A 22,022-nucleotide genomic window follows, 5' to 3' on the forward strand; every position below is an offset into this window, starting at 1 on the left:
CCCGTACATATGTGTGCATTGAATTTAGTTATTTTCTCTCGCTAATCTGTCGTGTGTCTATTTGATTATTAGAGCAGCTGAAAGAACCTTGAGGGTGGAGAAAAGTGTCTTCTTCCCGCACAATAGCAAATACAGATTTTCTACTTCAGAATCTCTTATATTTTTAAAGAAAGGATGTGAGCAGTATTGGCTGTTTTTTCTTTTTCTGGTCAGCTCTGTGTGCCAGGTGTATGGAAGTTTTATAGAGACTCACATGCTACAAACGGACCTTTATGCTTCTGAATGCGTAAAATACAATTAGTGGGGTCATTTTCTTCTCAGGCAAAGCAAGAAGGAACCATAAGAAAGCAAGACATACCGCTTGTTTGGAGAAAAGCTGTGCACGTCTAAGTTATGTGGTGGCCTTAATAACAAATTTACCACCACTTACCGTGTTTCCCCGAAAATAAGACCTAGCTGGACCATCAGCTCTAATGCGTCTTTTGGAGCAAAATTTAATATAAGACCCGGTATTATATTATATTATAATTATATTAATTATAAGACCCGGTCTTATTTTATTATATTTTAGTATTAATTTTTGCTCCAAAAGACACATTAGAGCTGATGGTCCTGCTAGGTCTTATTTTCGGGGAAACACGCAACATTTGCGGAATGACTAAACTGTGCTGCTCTTCCGAGCCTACAGAGCAGAGTGCATTGCGAAAAAGACACGATTTCCCATCACACACGGCCCATGTGGGCTGCATGCAGCTATGGATTTGTGCCTGTGGAGAAGCATGGAGAAGCAAGTGTAAAATACCTTTATTAGGTTTGATTTTTAACACAACCAAGAAAGAATGGGGAGAGTACCAAGGGGTTAATTAAAATTAACATGTAAGGTCCGGTGAAGAATGAGACATAAATGTGGAAACAAGATTTAAGGCTCTGGGGTGAAAAAATGAATGCTTTGTTTCAGAGTTGGTTTACTGTGTTTCCCGTGGGTCTGCTATTCAGGACAGTGCAGTGTGGCTTCTGTACGTGTGACTTAGATAACATAACAACACCCTTCCCTGTTTTTCTCGGTAACTTCCTCTCACACATGGTCGTCTGCATCCGAGGCCCCGCGCTGGGTTACAAAATTGGGATGTAACTGTTGATTTTAGTTCGGTGTCTTTGTGAGATGCATTCTGCAATCCACACGATGTTTCTCATTTCCTGTTCCTTCAGCTTCGTGTAAGCATAAAACACTCCGTAGTGGAATTGCCTGCTGAATGCCAACACATTCATTTTCACCTGAGGAGGGATAAAAAAGTAACGTGGACCGTCAGCTTACCTGGAGTCTACTCCGTTTACGAAGTTATATTAAGCTACAGATTGGCTTGTGCTTATACAGATAAATGCAGATGAAAACAGCAGTTTAAAAAGTAAATCTGTAGAACCGCACACAATCTCCAAATCTTAGCAGTATTGCAAGCACGGAGATTCTTAGAAACTTGATGTTTGTGTGTGTCTGTGTGCGTGTGTGTGTGTGTGTGTGTGTGTGTGTCTTTGAAGTAATATTTACTTGGCTTCTAGCTACTGGGCTTGTCTCCTTTAGGGGAAGTATTTTTCCTCAGCCATAGCGTTTAAAACTTTTTAAAGATTTTGGGCCATCTTACTCTCCTCCAGGACAATGCCCCAGGCCCCCGCAATTTAGACTTAGAGGTATTATGAGCTTTCCTACGATGCTCGGCTGGCAACCTAACTTACAGTTTAATTGTGGTTTTTTTGTTTTGTTTTTTTCTGCAGAAGGGAGATAAGCAAAACAAAATTTTCAAAAACAGTATTTTTAACTGGGGGTAAAGTCTGAAACGGAACGATTCCTGCATGGTTTTCTGTTTTGAAAAAAAAAAAAAAGGAGAGATACCGAATCCCCTAAGGCAGCTCTGAAAACCTCAAGCACAGTAGCCAGGAAGTGGGGGCCCGGCTCTCAGGGGCAGACACTGATTTTTCTGCCCATAGAAGCTTCCTTCTCAGCCTCCTTGCAGCACGAGTGCAGTGGTGTGGAACTGTAAGAATCCTCATGTATGGGGCCACTCAACGTGTTTTTACTTCTTTCTGTGACAGACCTGAGAGAGTGACTGGAAATGTCCCGAGTAAGACTGACAGCAAGACCCGTCCCTCCCCATTCTGCTTTCTGGAACCTATTCAACCCGATCGTTTGGGTCAATTTCAGAGTTCTCCGTTAACTCCAGTCAATTCCAATGAAAGGGCCAGTGGTTTTCGAGAAATGAATAGAATACACCAGAAAAATCCTCAAGATGTGGGGGACCTTACCTGGTACAAAAAAGAAAAAAGCCCTTTTGTTAAACAGCTCAGTAGCTCAGGAATTGACGATAGATGAAGAGTGTCATCTAGACTGTCCGGATGGATCTCCATGTGAATAACCCCTTGGTGCCTGTGACTTACATTGTAACCATAGACAAATCCTTCTCCAGGAAGGGAGGACTGGGAACGAGCTGCCCCAGCAGGGTGGGTGCGGTGAGGACGGTAAGGTATGATGGTGGGCACGTCAGAGTGCTCTCTCCAGTTACTAGTTATGGAGGATCTGCATTCTTCCCAGGGCACCACTGCGTGCACAGGTATCTGGATGGGACAGCTCCACACGAGGCCACCACACGTGAGCCACAGGGCCCTCCGAGGCCGAGGTCGTTAACAAACACCCAAACAAGACGCTATTTGACAGGCACAGTGGGAGAAAGAGCTTGGATAAGCTGACAGCATTTCCATGCAGAACATACCTCGTGCTCATAAAACACATCTTCCAACGACTTTCCCCCACTGCCATCACCCACGGCCTCGAACAGGGGCTTGTATACCTTAAAAAAAAAAACCAAACAAACAAACAAGAGACGATTTTTAAACAAATTCTTGTTTCTTATAAATACCAGGACCGGGGAGGGGTTGCCAAACAAATGTATACAAGTGGACACTTTGGCCAACGTGGCTCAAGCAGTAGTTCACCGTCATCAGAAGTGTCTGGACCTTGATGGGAACCACTTTGAGCACCTCTTGTAATAGCAGACGTCACACGTGACATGTATTCATCTTTTGTTATCGGTATATATTGAGTATTACAATTAATACAGGTTTTTCCTTTCTTACAATGTGTATACATTTTTTGGCACCCTCTGTATGGATGAAGATATTTTCCTAACAATATAGAAATTCTGCATCTATTTTTTAAAACTCTGCCCAGGAGGTTATGTTTCTTAGTAAATCTCCCCCCACCAACACCTAGGAATACCTCAAAATCTGAGAGACAAGAGCGTGTGGATGGGATTGTGGCCTACTGGCTTATTCAAACCTCCAAGGGGGTTGGGGTGAACAGCTCTCCCAGTGGACACTGGTTGATCTACATGGGTTCCTGGGTTCTTTGAGATGACAACTGATAAAACTCACATGGAATTTCAGGGGTAGAAGAAGTGGAAATTAGGAATAAACTCAAATTTTAGTATTAGGCTACAGAGCCTCTTGCAATGACATATGAGATGCTACAAAGGTTTATGCATTGTTCACTGACTTTTCTCACTGCTAGGGGTTTTCAGAAATCCATAGGGAAAGGTAAGAGGCGTGTCCCTCCAGTTCGGGAAAAGTTACCTGGCGGGTCTGCAGGGTACTGTCTGCAAGCTAGAAGGAATGGAATTGGGATGAGGCGTGTCGAGCTGTCCCAGAGCAGCTGGATGTGACTTTGGGACGGACATAGCAGCCCTCCAGGTCCTCTTCCCTGGCCACTGGGCAGAGACTGGTACAAACCAGTTTACCCATATTCTCCCTTGTATTTCAAGTACCTCATCCTATTTACCCACTGGGCACTTGAAAGGACCGCTGGCTCAGGCAGTTTACGTAACTTTGACCTGAGCTCACATTTCCAGAATGGTGCACCGTCTCTTGGGGAACTTACTTTATCCAGCACTTGAAAAGAAGTGCTCAAATGACCATTCCTTGGAGACTTAAACAAGTACTTGCTTGGCAGGAACCCGCTTGGGTTAGAAACCTGGGAGACACGTTACAGCAAGAGACATCGCTTTCCACCTTACGAACAACATAACTGCTGCAGATCAGACATGCAGATTTGATGTGTGCTTTCTAAAGTGCACGTGATGGAATAACGCAGACATTTAAGGAAGCTGGGGTAGTCACGTACTCCATAATGGTCCGCCACCATCTTCATCTGTTCGAAGTCTTCTGCTTGGGCCAGCAGGCGCAGTCCCTCTGGGTAGAGCTTGCCACAGGTCGGGTAGAGGGTCTCCCGGTCACCTTTGCTCAGTTCGGTGCCAAAGGAGTTGAGAGTGATGGTAAAAGCACGTCTGTCGGCCTCAAACTGAATTTGCAAGACAAAAAAATCGGTGAAATCTAACCACCTACTAAATGCTATAGACAGAACCCTATAGAGACAAAGTCGTTTTCACGGGGATTTGCTTTCCTTACGGGTCGATGTCTAATTATAACACGGACATGTGCTGTTAACGTTCCCTGAGTCTCTTCTTATACTGAAGCGACTGCATTGGCCATGGACTCCTTACCAATGGTGAGCTCCCAGGCCCTCTGCACTTACTTACCCACGTGTCTCTGTCACATAGGCCACTCATGTCTCCTCCATGAAAATGGGACTAATACCTACTTGTGGGGTCCATTCAGGGGTAGAACAAGATAAGTTAGGTGGCAGTGCCTAGCAAGGTGTTTGGAACAAAAAGAGCGTGTCGGACATGTTAATAATACGTCTCTCTGGTTGTTGGTGTCAGTATGTTGATTTACAGAATGAAGTTTCGTGCTACCTCCCATTCATTTGGACTTGCATGGTTTGGGTTTTCTTTCATAAAGTCCTAGGTTCTATATCAGTAAATCTAACTCTGTAGCTAAGCATTACATGACTCGGGGCAAGTGACTTTCGTCTCTGACCCTCAGCTTCCTCCTTTCTTAAGCTGATGGAGTTTGGCCACGTGACCTTTCAGGTAGGTCCCAGGTGCTCATGGCTGGTCGTCGCTGTTCTGGGAACCTCTAGGCTCCTGAGCCAGCAGCCCCTGTCAGGCCTCTCCTGTCCAGCGAACCACTCAGTCTGCCTTGACATTTTGTTCTGCGCCTTTGGTCGCCGGGTCCTCCTCCCACTGCTCTGACTGTCCCATGTGAACGCATCCTTCACGGGCTCCTCTGCCTACCACGGGCATTTGCCCTGGTGCCCTGGGCAAGAAACGCTTCTCTCTATACCTGAGTCTCCCTGCACCGCCCCACATCATTTTAATATCTACAGGGATGTTTCTCCCTCTTCTAACATCTTTGCGGGATCATGTCCAGCTGATTCATTGCTCCTTTTGGTATATCCAGTGCCTGACACACAGGCAGATCTTAACTGTTCACCGAAGCCAACGGAATGGTCTATGATTCTGCTAAACGTTCGCCCATATTCTCCACCAAATTCCTACCCAGGGTGTGTTTCACAGAGTAGTAGCTTTGGCATCACCTGGAAGTTTGTTAGAAATGCAGTCTCAGGCCACCGTCCAGGCCCCGGAATCTGCATTGTGACAGGGTGCAAGGTTATTTGGAGGTACACGGGAACTAAAATAAGTATGTACGATATCTTTTTGATCAGCTTACTAAGCGCTGACATATCCAGACCTGCCACAGGTTTCACTGGAACTTCTGTGTTGGAACAGGTGTTTCCTAGAGCAGTGAGAGTTGGTTCCTTGCCCCTTCCCCTGACTCTCATGGAAATTGTGAGTGAGCCAGACACGGGGAGCGGCCTTATTTGGAAGCAAAGGCAGCTGCCTCTGGCTACCGAAAAGAACCAGTCCTGTCAGTAGTTTTAGATCTCGCAGGGATAAGAGAAGTACAAGAGGGAGATTCCATGACAACCAGAAACTGTGGAATAAAGCTCACAGAGGGAGAAGCACCCACGGGAGTGAATTTTGGCAGATATTTTTCTGCATGCTTCCTAGTTGGAAAATGTTAGGATTTTACGGAGAGAAGCGGGGCAGGGTAGGCAGTGCTGAGACCTGCAAGGACTGGCCAGAGCTCACACGTGGGGGGAGCAGCGGGAGGGGCAGGAAGGACAGGTAGCTGGCAGAGCCCTGAAAGACTTCACAGGCCAGGCCAAGGGGAGACTGATGGAGGCAAGGGCTCCCTGAGCCCTCCACACACTTCCTACCTTCTTGCCTTGGTAACACGTCTTCCCTATGCTTACCATACGCATACTCCACTCCTTAACGCTCCGTATGGAAATCCTACCTGCGCTGGAGGGGCCCATCATATGCAGTCTTTTCCAGAAGGAGCCCTTCTGTTTCCTCCCTTATTGGGTATGGTTTCCTTTGTCTTCATTATACTTCAATTTCCCTTTTATTCTGTGTATCTGCCTTCTGCGTCCTTCTCGTCTAGAGACCGTGTGTGTGTGTGTGTGTGTGTGTGTGTGTACGTGTGTGTTCTTTTAGTGAAAAGAACTATAATTTTGAATTGTAAGATGGCTACACTGCCCTTGACTGTCCCTCAGCAGACGCTGGACCCAGCATCGGCATGTAGAGGAGCGTGAATGGGGTAGGATTCAGTTCCCTCCCTCCTGTGTCACGTGAGGGGGAGGCATCCTGCTGGTACGTGTATGTCAGATGTGCTCTGTCTTTCTTCCCTCCTCCCTACAAACACTCATTGTCATGCAGGGTGTCAGGCGGGGTCTCTGCTCCCGCTCCCCACACAAGAACGCAGGACATGGTGAGGCCGAAAAGGAACACCCACGGAGCCATAGGTAGGGGAGTCACACCACTATACTCTCACTGGCGGCTGGGTTGGAGACACAGGAAGCAGGAGCCACACAATTCTCAACCCTCACTGCGCCGCTTGCAGACTCAGCCACCATCTTCTTGCTAGCTCCCCCTTTTTTTGCTAGCCTAGCCACGGCAGTTATATTAGTGCCCAATGGCTCACTGGTTACAGCTGATGGCCAACTAGCCACAGCTGCTGGCCATTTACTACCTGAGCCAGCACCTTTCCATGTGAGGCCGAGAGCCTGGAAACTGCTCTTTGGGGCTCTGTCCCCACACTCATTCATTAGGAAGCCACGACTTTGTTGTTGTTGTTGCAAAAGATAACAATGTACTGTGGACCTATTCAGCATCATTATCAGCTGGCTGACCATTCTTGCAGGTTCACACCTGTGGGACCAGTGGGGGGTGGGGGGGGCAGTGACTGCTCTGCAGTCGAGCCCGGCCTTGTCAGCCTGTGTTGACCGGGGCGCTGAGACAGACATTCTGTGCTTACTCTCCCGGTTCCCTCACCTCTGCAGGCTGAAGAGGAGGAGTAAAGGCAGGGCCTGCCTTGGACATAAGTCAACTTCTTTTTTTATCGAAGTTACAGGCTTGTCATTAGGTCAGATTTTTGCATGTAGGCGAGGCAAATGCTCTCTCCCACCAGAGTGAGTCTTTTGAAGTCTCCTGTCCAACGAGATTTCGTGAGAATATATATATGGGAGAGCTTTATAAACTGGAAGTGCTGTCCAGTGGCACGGATAAAAGGGGAGGTAGTTACATGAGCTGACATATTTATAGAAGGCCAGCAAATCTCTCCTGATCCGATCATTAGAAACATAATTGTATGCCATGTGTAACTGGTGTTTCTGTGTAAATGTATGAAGAGAGTTAAACGGATTTTTATTTTTAAAGCAGCTTGGAAGAAAACCTGAAATTGTAGCATCAAGTGTATAGGAAACGGAAGGTGAGAACACTGGGTGTCTGTGCAGACGTACCGTCAAACCTTCCCAGTGACAAGCGTTTTAATACTCTGCTGTCCTTTTCTCGCTACCGAGGATGACAAAGACATCAGTCTTACCTAGCTCTGAATTTTTGTAGCACGTGCAGTGTCACTTAGCACTTACTTTTCAACAAGGACTGGGAATGGTGAATTCAACGTGGACGGAATGTAACTGGTGGATAAACATAGGAACTGGAGCCAGGCTGCCTGGGTTCAAATCCTGACACTACCACTTACTGACAGTGTGGGATCAGCTATGCTCCTAGCCTCCTCTGTGCCTCAGTGGCCCCTTCTGAAAAAACGTATTAAACTACCTGCCTCGTTGTGCTATTTTGAAGTCCAAGTGAATTCATGTACTAAAGCACTTAGGATAGTATCTGGCACATAATAAACATTAGCTATCCATAGTGCCACTGTCAACCCTGTGTAAGTTTTACCATAACTCGTACTTCACACCTTTTGTCAGAATAAAGTATATGAACCGTGTCTAAACCACAGGAATTAGGCCATGTAGAAACTATACTTTTGAGCCATAGATAGTGTGGCTTCTTAGAGGGTGGCTAGCAATTAAATGTATGAAAAGAAGGGGAGAAAGCGTATGGGGCCACCAGGTTGCTCATGTCCTGTGACGAGCACGTCTGAAAGACTAACTCATTTCTGACAGTAGTAGTCCACACAAAAAAATAAATGTTATTTATTTACCAACGCTCACGTTTTGTGTAATATGGGCAGGGACAAAGCATGTTTCCTGGAGGTCTCCAGTGACGAGCTTTCTACTCCAAGGACTGCTTTGGCTTTAAGAGTTTCAACAGGGGATAACACAGTGTCCATAACTGTAAAATATTTAATGATTCCATGTTTTGAGGGGAACTAATTTTCCCACCTGCAGTTTCAGAATGTTAGGTTAACATGTATACAGATGAAGTTACTCCGATTTTCTCTCTCTCTCTCTCTTTCTCTCTCTCTCTCTCTCTTTTGCCTAAAGGGTAGTTTTTAATCAGGCTTTTCTTGAAATCAGAAGTCATGGAACTATTTAAGTATCCACCCACCAATGAAGTCACTATAACAGAGACTCTAAGGATTAAAGATATTCTTTGGACAAAACTTGGCTTCACAGGGCAAAACAAGGGCTTTTCCAAGCATAGAATAATATATATATGTGTGTGTGTATATATGTATGTATGTATACGTATATATGTATGTATATGTATGTATATGTATATATATGATTAGAATGATATATATTATTATATATCATTGGTATCATGATATATTATATATCATGATATATATTACTATATATTATTATATCATTCTGATCATATATATTATATATATTATTTTATATATATTATTTTGTATATCTTTATTTAAATATATATGTATTTTTTTAATTCAAGTCACTTATAAAGCCAGGAAGAAAGACCACAGACAACAGTGCAAACGATGCCAGGACCCCCCCCCCCCAGACCCCTCTGACTCCCAGCCTGAGTTCCCCATGCATTTGCATTTGCGGAGCCACATTTGCAAGCAAGAGGCTTCTGAGCACAGATAAAATCTGTGATGATAAAGAGGGATTCAAAAGAGTGTCATAACATTGGTTAGGGAGGTAGAAACCAGTGGTGGCATTTGGCACGTTATTAACTAAGCGCGCCAGCCTGAAGCCTCTGCCCAGGGCAGACTCCTGTGAGCTCTGGAGTGAGTGCCAGGGCTGCCTGCAGAAGCTCGGGGGTCGTTATGAGCCCCCACAGTCCACCAATTGCCATCGTTGACTCAACTTTTAACTAACTCTGATCTTTCTTCATATGGTGGCAAAATGAATCACCCCCAAACTTTTATAAGCATTATTCTGTTCTAATTCCAAAATAACTCTTCCATGTAGACAACTTGGAAAAGATCACGCTTAACAGAAGACATCAAATGATATACATATAATAAAACACGTTGCATATTTTACTTTATATAAAGGAGCTTCTAAGATAAAAAGCCATAAGTAGGATTATATAAATGAAACATGTATAAGCACATCATTTGGCATAAAAACATTCAAGGACTCTTACCTCAAGAATGGGACACATAATTTCTGCTGTGACATCACCATGATTCTTACAGAATTTATAGAATGCCTCGAGGTAAGACTTAAAAAGAAGAAAGAGCACAAAACAATAAAATAAATATATTCTCCTTTTGGAAATCAGCTCTTCATGGCTTATTAAACACTATAATGGAAATTGAATCACTTCTCCCAGAGGGAGATACTTGATAATAAATTTGGAACAAATTTTTCGCATTGAAGCATGTTGTACAGCCTGAAAAAGAACCCTGTGGCAGGACGAAGTTGTACTTAGCATCCCTTATAATTACTGAGAAGCATGTTCCTGGACGACTTCCCATGGTTCATCCCTGCTCCTCTAACAAGAGTGCCAGAACCTCATGAGCTTAGCAAGTCGCTCTGGATTTGGCCCTGTGCTGACTTTTCATCGCTGAGGGCCCAGCAGACGCCTTTGGAAAGGCTCTGAGGGCAGAGAGCTCACTGCATGGCAGCGTCTAGGCTGTGGTCAGGCCGCCTGTACCTCTGTCCCCACATTATCACTCACTAGCTGGCTGACTTCTGCCAGGCAACCTTACGTCTCCATGCCTCCGTTTTCTCATCTGAGGAGTGGAGACAGCACATCATTTTGCTCAATGGATGGAGTGAATGAATGCCGGCAAAGCACTGAGAGCAGAGCCTTCTGTTAGCTGTATCTAAGGGGTGCCTCCTCGAAGCCCATAAGTCTCTTGAGAACACGGCCAATGGCCTGAATGCCATGCTTCAGGGAGGACCATATGTTTCAGCATAGCATGCTGCATGCGGCGTGGCGTGGCCGTATACATTTATTCAGGCCTCCGTGAGAAGGTCCAAAGGGACTATGGCCACACGAGTGAAAACAGACAGACTCTGCTCGGCCCTGTTCCACAGAGCTGCCCACGTGGTCCAGACAGTCAGATGGCCCATGTGATGTAGTGTCCACAGTTGGTCATGTTGGTGTGCTGTCCACTGTCAGTAGGTTAAAAATATGTGGACAAGTTAACCGTGCAATTCAGGGACTCTAACAGGGTGTGGGAGAGAGAAGGACTCTAGATGACACGAGGGTCACTGTGAATGCTGGTCGCTTTCACATGGACTGATGTACTTCACCCCACTCTTCTACCCAGCCATGCAATCAACACCTTATATGTTCCAGGCAAAGAGCTGGGGGCACAGAGAAGAATGGGGTGTGGTGCCGCCTCTCGCCAGTCTTGCTGGCTGGGGGAGCTGGCATGCATGTCGGCCAGATATGCACGGATTCGTAATTGCAGAAGCTGGCTAAGGGACAAAGTCACATGCAGTAAAGAACTCTGTTTACGATGTGTTACGTAACAAAGAAAAACATAATATTTGGGGAAGCACTTACCTTGTAGAGTTTGTTGCGCAATATTTCAATGTTCAGTTCATCTAGAGTATTTTCAGACATGCAGTCTTGAAAGAATGGAGCTGAAAATAGAAATTATCATACACAATAAATTAAAATCAAAACTGGTGCAAAATGTCCCCTGAACGCATCCACCTGTGCTCCCCCGACTAGGACCCTGTGGACGCTGAGTCCACAGACGCCATCAGCCGGACAGTAACGACACCACAATGGGAGTGATGGTTTACTAAGCATTTACATGTGCGGACCCTCCTGAAACACGGGACATACGGTAACTTACTCAGTCCTTACAAACTGCTCACTTTCAGGCTTACTTTTTGAAGGCCCCCCTCCCCCGTTATCTAATAGGAATACGTAACCATCTGCAACTTTACTATGTGCCAAGCTTTGAGTTGTACTTAAAGTGCGTCTTATTTAGTTTTCAAAACTCTAAAATGAGGAAACGGGGACTGAATGGCCCCAAGTCGCCTTGTTGGGACCAGGCAGAGCCTGGCTTCATGCTCACAGATGTCCGATTCCAGACCCACCCTCTTTCCTCTGTGATATGCACCCTTAGCATCGGACACTTGAAGGTGACACAATTCTATTTTCTTTTTAAAACGTCTGTCCTAAACAGCAGTAATTTTGACAAATGATCAATAGTACCTTGCTACTATCCAAATTTCCTGACAATAATGCCTCCAAAATTGTCCCATCAGCATCTTGAATGCTACAGCTATTGTCAGTGCTGAAGTCTAATGAAATTAACATTCATTTCGTCATTGCTTCTGGTCATTTGACAGATGGGTGTTTCTGAGCATCTCAGGAAAATGGCATTTCTAAACTTCCTAAAACAAAATGCTTCCTACACGAAGCCGTATTGAAACACAAGTTTAAAACGAAAGGATTCGGAATTAATTACATAAAACCTAGCTAGAAAATTAATATTTTGAAAAAGTACAAGTTTTGTTCACCTCTTTGCGGTGGTCTGGTACAAAGTACAAGGGTTTGGGGTGGGTGGGGGGGTGGTGAGCCTGAGCTCCTTTTTGTCTTGATCTGAGGAGTGAATGGTCTGGACTGGATGATTCCCGCATGTCCCGTCCACTCCAAGCAGCCTGTACAGTATGTCACTATTTATGGAAACAACTGCGACTTGGATGTACATTTCCTAGTGAGTGTGGCAACACACGAGGGCAGCTCTACAATCACGTATGCGTTCCTACCTAGGGGCGTTCCTACCTAGGGGCGTTTCCACCAGGACGGCACTAAAGAGGTCGGAAGGTGTCTCTGCGATGTTGACCGCTTCCATTTCCGTAAAACGGCCCAGGGGGTGGCACTTCACCAGAATTTCCTTCACGGACTTCTTCTGCAACGCCCCGTTCATCAGCAGGATCACGTTGTCGATCATGTAGCTGCACCTGCTTAGAAGAATCGGTGGGGAGGAAAAGCCCGCAGGGGAGTGACGCGCAGCCCACGGACGCACACCACATCCGCGGCTGCTCGATGTGAAGGACATGGGTGAGGCTCTGTTTGGAAGTCTGGGGCTGGAGAGAGGTGGGTGGGTAAATAGCTGACTCTCTGGCATGTCCGAGTTGGAAAAACCACATCCAATGTTGTAATAACTAATTGATGCTTCATAAAGCCGTGGCTGGTGAGACCACGAGAAGATGAGACAACAACTACACAGTAGCTGTCACATGGGTAGGGTGGGGGTGAGGGTGTGCAACGGTCGGCTTTATCAGCATGGACGGTTGGCTTTCAAAGTTGAGAAACACAGGCCTAGGGAGTTTCATTCTACTTTAAAACCTGACTGTTTAACTCTGCAATGAAGCCCATCATCAAGAATTCAAAATGCAAAATATCTAAAAATAAGTTGAAAATGTAAATATACTGATTCAATTTAATAGTAAATATTTACTCTTTAGTTTTTTAAAATAGTCTGTATTCCTTTCCTTCTGTGAGAGCAGACAGTGAATTTTTTAGCCCCTCTCACGTCCCCCCCCAACCCGGCATCCCAAGGTGTCCATGGATTCATAGCTTATGTTATTTCTTTGCCCAGTCTGAGCCCTGCCAGAATATCCTGGGTGCGTGTGCTCGTCCACTCATGCATTCGGCATCTAGGATATTCAGCAAGGTCAAGAAGTAACACACACAGTCCTTTCCTTCACAGAGAGCACAGTTTAAGGGGGAAACTGGACGCGGAATCCACGACAGTAACTGATGTGAAGTATACATGCTCTGTCAAAAGAATTACAGGGTGGTGCGGGCTTGCAGAGCCCAGCGCTAAACCTGTCTGGAGTCAGACTGCCCAGGGAGTGACGGTCACGCCGCCACCTGCAGCGTGAGCAGATGTCCAGGCAGAGGGACTGGGGAGGAGGGAAGACGTCTCTGGCAGAAAGACGCATGTGCAAAGCCCCGGAGATGAGGGCACAAGGGCGATGCCCTTTTCTCTGGGGCCGATTGCGGGTACACGGTCCCAACAACAAGATGCGGAATTTGGGTGCTAAGGGTGACAGGGGATGCCAAATGCCTTTACACAGAAGGGGGTATTATGGTCTGTGTGGAATATGGATGAAAACAGGACAAGAGGTAAACACTGATTAGTGAGGTGCTTTACACAAGGTATTGAATCATGATAACAACACCGTGATGACAATAGGTACTAGTTCTATTTCAGGTCCTGCTATTACTCCACTTGACAGATGAGGGTGATTTGACAGAGGCCCAGAGAGGTAAACGTATCGCCCAGGAGGACACAGCTAATAGATGAGGGAGCTGAGAATAAAACTCTCGACTCTTTCTCCTAACCCTCTATGCTGTGTTTAGTTGTCATGACGGCACACAGGTTTCTGGGTCTACGGACTGTGGGAGTGATTAAACGTGGGAGACCATTGGAGAAGCAGGTTGCGGTGGGGGCAGACACTGTGGGCAGAAAGAGCTTGCAGGGCCCGGGACGTATCCCAGAGGAGACGCTGGGCAGGCCTCTCAAGTGAACACAGCTGTGCACAGACGCTGGGGGTCAGCAGGGCTCGTGTGGAGGGGGAGCGGAAGTCTTGTTGGGAATGACTGGGGTTATGTCCACGTGTGTTTAGAGTTCCGTCCTGAGAACTCGGGGAAACCCCAACATTTCAGGACCTCAGTGGAACCTGAGAAAGACTGACAGATGGCAGGAGGAAAGCCGGGGGAGAGAATTCTAGGAAGTTCTAGAGAGTTCTAGGAAGAAGAGGACGGAGCATGAGAGGCTACAGGGAGGTCAGGGCAGACATGAAGTGAAGTGTCCCCAGGACACAGCCACTAAGAGGTCATCTGAGGACAGCGAGAGCACTTTCCATGGATTTTGTTTGTGGAAGGGAGGGAGAGGGGAGGCGGAGGCCGAAACCTGGTCTCTGTGTGTTTAAAGTGAGTGGGAAGGAAAGAGGTTTTTAAAACAGTTCAAACTACAAGTTGCCTTTAAAGGAAGGGGAAGATAATGATATGGAGACCCAGCGGGCAAGCAAGCTTTTGACTTCCATTTTGGGTATTGTATTTTTAACGTGGGAGAGAGGCTAACATGTTTCGGTGCCCAGGGGAAGGAGGCAGCGAGAGGGTGAGCTGTGGGTCAGGGAGCGAGGGGACAGCTGATGGGAGAGTCCAGGTCCTCCCGCGATGGGACAGTGATGGCACTCAACCACTGCCACAATCCGGGCTTGGAAATAACACCTTCCGCTGGATAAAAATTAATCCCGCCACTGGAAAGCAGTGTCCTGGAGTCTGGGGGCTTGGATTACCAACCTCCTGAGCCAGGACGTGTTTCCTCCTGGAAACGTGGAGCTTCCACAATTTGCCCCAGTGAAAATTCTACCTACAGAAGTGGTGAAGCACACAGTTATCCCTTTATAAAAAGCACATGGCTATGAAGTGTCTTCCCCTCTCAAACAGCAGACCCAGAGTTCGACATTATGGAGTTTTAGAATCCTTCTTCTCTCTGGAAAATGAGATTCAAGTGGGAGCGCTTATTTAACTGTCCCTGATGGCCCCAAAGCTATTACCTGACAGGGGAGCTGCCAGCACTTAATAATCCTGAGCAGACATTGAATTGCTCCCCACACACGTCTGTAATGCAAAGGTGTTTGAGCTGCCAACGTTCCCAGTCTGCAGACGATGACTAGGCCAATTGACGGTCAGCCAGTGTCATTGGCGTGAGTACAGCTGTAGCCCACACCGAACCCCAAGCTCACACCTGTGAGTGACACAGTGTGTGGGTGGGTGTCAACACACGTGTGCATTGCATCTTTTTATTTTACTAATAGAGATTCTAGGCCCCATACAGCAAAGAGCCAGGGCTGTAGAGCTTGGATCCTGTTTCATTTTAACTCATTCTTTAAGTGGCCTTGTTTCTAAAATGGGAAAATACACCAGTTCTCACAATCTTGTTCAGTAAATGAGGTGAGAACCCAGGCCTGGCCCAAGGCAGGGGACAGGAAGGGGTTCTCTTTCCTGTCCCCTCATCCCATCACACATCTGCACAGGTATATAATAAGATTGGCTCTTTGGGGTGGCAGGGGGACAGTGTGCCCAGAAGACACGTTCCTTTCTCTGCACTGTCATCTCTGTAGAGCTCCAGGGCCATGACCCTGGCAGCCACCACTGAGGTCACTGATGGTGCCGAGTGATTTCTGAGCTTAAAGATGATAGGAACTCACGTGGTGCAGACCCGGCGTGTTTCGGCTGACTGCTCACAAGTAGTGACAGAGCCGGGAGCAGTGCCCACTCAGGCAGCTTACTCCTTCTCCTACTCACGCTCGAGACAAACACCCTCACGTACAGCCCCTTCTAAATATTTGATTCTATACCTCTGATATGGCACCTGCGGAAATCATGGTGTCGCCTAAAATCGCGACTTAGGACTAAGTGCCTCAATTTCACAAATTTTAGGTTGTAAAAATAGTCGTCTTTAAACATGCCAACTCTTTGTGAGGTGTTTACTATGCGCCAGGCATGACGTGTGTGTTCTCGGCCTCGCGACAGTTCAGCGCTGTGCAAACCACTAGTGTCACCACCTCACGGGTGAGACACAGGAACAGGTCACACTGATGGAAAGAGGCAGCGGTGGGACCCCAAAGCCAAAACCGGCTCCCTGGTAGGCTGGGATAAAACGGCTCATGCCAGACAATTTGTTAGCTTTTCCTTTGCGTCTCAGAGCTATGCTTTCTTTCTCTGTTTGCTCCCAAACTTGTATACGTCTCTTGACAAGAACTAAAATACCTTTCCTGTACAGCTTTCCACCTCCAGGCTGAGAGGACAGGTGTTAAATAGTCAGATGACGTAGAGCCATAAACTTGTCAAGCTACAGGAACCGTTCTGAGGATGAAACTTTTAAGTACTTAATTGTCATGACCAGTAGCTGAGAAATGACTGCCATTCACCAAACACCTTGGCATGAGACAGAAAAAGAGAAGTGTCTTCTAAGTGCCCTCAGAGAAGCTCAAACAAATCCAGAAGGAATGTGTCAGGTCATTAAGGAAGACGCAGCCACCAAGAGATGGGCACACGTCAAAGCTGGCGGGGTTTTCACAAATCCTTCCAGGCCTCGGGGTCAGATGGTGGGCTGTGCCTACACCTGTGTTATCTGGCTGTCCCCAAACCATCTAGATACTCAGGGTATTTGCAGTGCAAAGGAAGACATTCATCATTGGAGGGACATGAGGGAACCAGAAATTTCAACACATTTCTAGAAGATTTGAAACACACAGCATCTTACTGATGGCTTAGAGCAAAAAGAAAGTCACAGGTCAGAATGCACACGTGAAAAGCAGCTGCATTGCTGGGAAATTTCCAGGAAAGCGTCAAGCTCGGATTGGCTCAGGAACAGAGATGGGCCTGAACAGTAAGGCTAAGAGGACAATTAACGAGGGAAGGGTAGACTCCCACCCGTTGTTGTCACAGGCTCACTGCAAGTTAAACAATGCATACGACAGCAGTGTGTGAATCACAGGATGTCACAGAAGGAGCCCGGGCTTTGTACGCATGCCTCTTTCTAGGCCCAGCTCTGTGCCTTAAAAATCAGTTTGAGAAGAGCTCCACCTGCTCAGCCTGAAAATGGAAATATTTACTCTAGTTTGAGTGGCTGGCATCAGGACCAGTAATATACAAAAGCACCAGCAGAGTGGATTTGACCAAGAAGGAGAGTCATACGCTCTTAGAGATTTTTCCTGTAAACTGGACTTTGTGGGAAATGGGAGCAGAAAATTATAAGCCACATCATCTTTAATATAAAAAATTTGCAGCGTTGACAATCTTTTCTTAAGTCTGAGATTTCTACGTCTGTAGTTTCACACTTAGTTCTACTCAATAGCGTCCTCTCTAATGTTACCTATTGCTCTTAGGAGATAAGGAGTTATCGGTCCAGGTGTGGAGAGAAGAAGCTGAGGGGTGCAGTCATTCGGAAGATGGAACGTGTACAAGACCACACATCGTGTTACCTGTTGAGATATTAGTGTGATGTATACCTAGTTTATAAAACCTGTCACCATCCTATTCCGCTTCTTGCAACCCTAGAATTACCCTGTGTGGTCATTCTTTCCTATGATGTCTCCTTTAAGGTTTCTGAACCTCAAGAGGTTCCATGTTATCTCTTTGAGAATGTAATCATTAATCTCGTAACAAGGGTGGTTAACGAGTCTTCCCACAGGATAACTGCTTTTATTTGACTTCCCTGTTTGGGTGTGACTGGGCAGCAAATAACTCGGTGAACTTGGTGATTGCAGTGGACGGGTTGTCTGAAAGCATTGTGACTTCCTGCGGTATCAGCACTCATTGCTACAGGGTCCTGCCTACCTGACAGATAGGGGTGGGTTTGCAACACTTACTACAGCGGTCTCCATGACAACGATTCTGTTGTAGGTGACCAGAACTGCAGACTATATTTGCTGGTCACACTGGTCCGTGTGGAAAATACAGGGACATGAAATGCATACCCAGGAGGAATTGTTCATGTGTGATGTATATTTGCTGCATGTGAAGTCATTTCACTCCTCGGTGAAATTCCTCTACGACAGGTGCCCATCGGCCCTTAACGGGCCCCCCCAGTTACTCCTTGTGACATGCACAGTAAGGGCCATGTGGGAAGTACTTTCCAATGTGTTAATTGTCCAGTGAAAGCTTTCCTTGATGACACTGGCAGCCATGTGTGTCAGACTCCGTCCAGCTTTGTTCCGTCCCACCCTCAGCGCACGTGCCCACATGGGCAGCTGTGCTGTTTGGTCTGATTTGCTAAGTAGCCTGTTGAGACTTTGAAATATCCCCGTACACATTCTGCTTACCTCCTGAAATAGGACATTGTGGGTAACATTGCTTATTTCCCTGAAGTTTCCCTTTTTTAAATAGAGGAAATGAAAATTGAAATAATTTAGAAAAGCAATTAATTTTGCTGTCACACTCATTTTTCCTTCTAGTAAAATACTGAAAAATTACTCATAAGTCAGCATTGCCCAGGAGAGTGTATTTTAGAATAAGACTGCTGATCACGGCACAATCCCCAAACTCTTGGGAACTCTGGAACGTTTAGAAAACTTTTCTCTAATACTTAAGAGTCTCCACCATCTTGGTCTAATCCAACTGTTCAGATTAAAAATTCCTCAAACTTGTTCATCTCTTCCTACATCCGTGCCCTGGTTCCTACTCTTTTCTAGATGTAGAAAGCTTCCCTTCCCCACTGATTGCTAAAACTTGAGATCTTTCTCATCCTTTAAAGCCACATTCAAAGACCACATTTTTCATTAAGCTTTAAAACTGTCTCCAGCCAGAAGTGATGTCTTTTTTTCTCTCTGAATTTCTGTGTTTATATTTATCCTGGGGTGAATTTAATTTTCAGTACACATTGGCAGTAGCCGTGGTGAACTTGAGAAATCGTTGGCTCGTCCATTCACAAATATTTATGACATCCCTAAGGAGATAAGACCGGGATTCCAGGACTACTGCCAGTGTCCAGTTATGTGTCCCGGGTGTCATTTTACCTGTTCATCTCAAATGAGATTTTTTTTTTTTAAAGTAGCACTAATGCCTACCCATCTTTATTAGTGACAATATCCTTAAAGACAGGGACTGCGTTTGGTCCATTTTGTGGCCTCCGAGAGGCAAGAACCATACTCGCGCAGAATAGAAACACAACGATGATTTTTTTTCCGTCGACTAATACGTTTTCCTCTGTGTTCATACAGTGATGTTAATTTGCTGCCCACTGGGTAAGCAGAAGTGAAGGAAGTCGCTGCTACCTGGCATTTTCTAGCATCCTAGCTGCCTAGTCCTTGATTTTTCTATACTTGTCCCTTGAGGAAGTGTATGACATTAGATTATTCCAATGCCATCCCTTCTCTAGCCATGATTATAAATGTTATGTAAGTCATGGGGAAACACCAACGAGTGATTCTTCTGGCCAGTTAGATGGGTAAACTCCTACGTCTGTCATCCACTGCTCTCCACCTGGTCAGCAGCAGTGGTGGGTGGATCTCGTCTTTATTATACTGAAAACACCAGTCACAACAGGTTTTAGAACATCTTAGTTCACTCTCACAAGGAAAGAAAAAAGCAGAGCTGAGAGGGTAGGAGAGAAACAGGGCTTTCATATATTGTTGGAGCATGAGAGAACAACTGGCTAATATCTATTAAAATCTAAAATCTGCATATCCATTGACAAAGCAGTTTCGCTTCTGGGAATCCATCCTAAAGAAATTCTGGCGTGAGAAAGCCAAGATATATGTACAATGAAGACAAATAAATGAAACCACCTAGATAGACAGAAGGGGAATGGTTAAATAAATTATGGTACACCCAACACAATGATATATAATATATGCTTTAAATAAGATAGAGCTATATGTACTCATGTAGAAAATTCTTAATAGATGATATAAAAAAGACAGATTGCATGTAATACATATAGTATGATCTCCCTATTCTAAAACAATAAAACTAACTATGTATGTATAGTTGTGAATATATCTATATATTTGTTTGTTTACAAACACAATTTTTTTACAAAAAAAGATTTGGAAAGCTATGCGTCAAACTTATGAGTGGTTACCTCCGGTTTTTGGCCTTTGGGAAATAGGTATTGAAGTATATAGTCTTTATCTTTGTTTCCTAATTTCTAAAATGCCAATAATATTAGTGCCACTTGATAATGAATTTAATACACGTAAAGTGATTATAAAAGTGCTGACTTGTAGTGAGCACAAAATTGATTTTAATAAAAACTCTTTTATTTTAAACACTTCTTTTCAATTCAAAAATAAACTAGAGAAAACAAGATCAAACTGGGCAGTGGTTATCGGGATCAGTAGCAGGGTGGCTTTCCATCTCCAGGTGACAGACAGCCTCAAATCTCTTACTGAACAACGAATTGCTGGGGAAGAAGCAATACTTGGGGAGAACCGGTTACTGGGATCAGTCATGCCCCCTAGTGGTTGATTGTTGCCTAACCAGAAAGTTGACAAAAAGCAGAGGAAAGATTTTATTTCCCGCTGGGAGAGAACGGTTGTAGGGATGACGCCCTAAAAACTTTCACTTTTGTTGCCTTCACATCCTTAACCCTTGGACGCGAGTTTTGCTGATCTCATGTGGCAACTGTGCTGTTGGCTCTGCTCTTTGCCTCATTTGCATCTGTTTTTCACCCCTAACATATTGGCCAATAAATAACCAATATTCAAGTGCTGTATAAAATATACAATTCTGAGTGGGCTGGAAGTATTTTTCTAGTTGTGTGTAAGGTGCTGCTAAATACGGGATTACATATGATTCAACAAATATTCAGCGCCCATCATGTACTACTGATTCTAGATTTTGATACAAAAAAAATCATTCAGAGTTTACAGTGGAGAGAATAAATTCAAACGTCTATCACTAGTACCACTCCCATGATGCTAACACTACCAAAACTGCCTTTCCACTTCCAATTTTGTATTAAATTCTACCCAGGGCTTTGTGACTGCCTGCATTCTTACATACAGTTTTTAAACATCACTAATGACTAGAGGTATTTGGAATTTTAAGTTTGTTTTCTAAGAAACAATATATTTTAACTTGACCAATATGGTAGTTTCCTATGAATAAGGATATTTGCTTAATAACACTAAGGCAGCTCCTTCCAGGTTTAAGATTCTGTAATTAGGAAACAATAAATCACGGAATCATCATGTAAGAAGAACCACTGACCAGGCAACTCAGAGTCATTCTTAGAGACAGAGCATTTCCCCATATATTTTGGGGCAAATTTCCATCATGTGAGACCTGGCACGCAACCCAAAACGTACAAAACCTGGCAGCTTTCTGACTCAGGTAAAATTAGGCTGCCACCGTCCTGGGTAGATTTTCTGAATTCATCGACAATCTGAGAAACTAATCTTACAAAGCCTACTGCTAACATTTATATAAAATCATGATGCCTCCACTTGTTAGATCTGTGACCCAGTAAATTCACTGGTCTTGAGTTTAATTTGCTCGTCCTTAACATGATGATGATGAGAACTGAGTAAGTATGGCCAGGAGGGTTCAGTGAGACAATATGCGAACCTCCCGTAGCAGGGCCCTGCTATAGGGTAACACTCCGCAAATGTTGTCTAGTATTTTGATTGCCACTTCTCCTACCACACAGGCCATCTTGCCTTGCAGTTCAGGGACCTTGAATGTCTCCACAATCACCCATAACAGACATTTTCGCAGGAGGCATCACAGGCCACTGAAGAGTAGATGAGAACTTGGATCCGACTTGGTCCTAAGCCCAAGCCCTGTCCACTTCACCCCAACCATTGTATGTGTGTGTGAAGGGGTGGATGGAGGGAGGGGGGGCAGAGTCCTGGA

General features: G+C 45.2%; 1 protein-coding gene across 1 annotated transcript in view; it reads right to left on the reverse strand.

Moving 5' to 3' along the window:
• Positions 1-782: 782 nt before the first annotated feature.
• Positions 783-22,022, reverse strand: part of ATP6V0D2 (ATPase H+ transporting V0 subunit d2) — a 33,734-nt gene continuing 12,494 nt past the window's right edge. The window contains exons 3-8 of the mRNA XM_033125669.1: positions 12,426-12,604; positions 11,190-11,269; positions 9,816-9,893; positions 4,169-4,345; positions 2,763-2,840; positions 783-1,275 (exon numbers count right to left, since the gene is read on the reverse strand). Of these exons, the coding sequence (XP_032981560.1) occupies positions 1,114-1,275; positions 2,763-2,840; positions 4,169-4,345; positions 9,816-9,893; positions 11,190-11,269; positions 12,426-12,604 (754 nt within the window). The 3' untranslated portion in view covers positions 783-1,113. The remainder of the gene's footprint in view (positions 1,276-2,762; positions 2,841-4,168; positions 4,346-9,815; positions 9,894-11,189; positions 11,270-12,425; positions 12,605-22,022) is intronic.

Source organism: Rhinolophus ferrumequinum, chromosome 14 (genome assembly GCF_004115265.2).
Source record: "Rhinolophus ferrumequinum isolate MPI-CBG mRhiFer1 chromosome 14, mRhiFer1_v1.p, whole genome shotgun sequence".
In the NCBI taxonomy this organism is placed as follows: Eukaryota; Metazoa; Chordata; class Mammalia; order Chiroptera; family Rhinolophidae; genus Rhinolophus; species Rhinolophus ferrumequinum.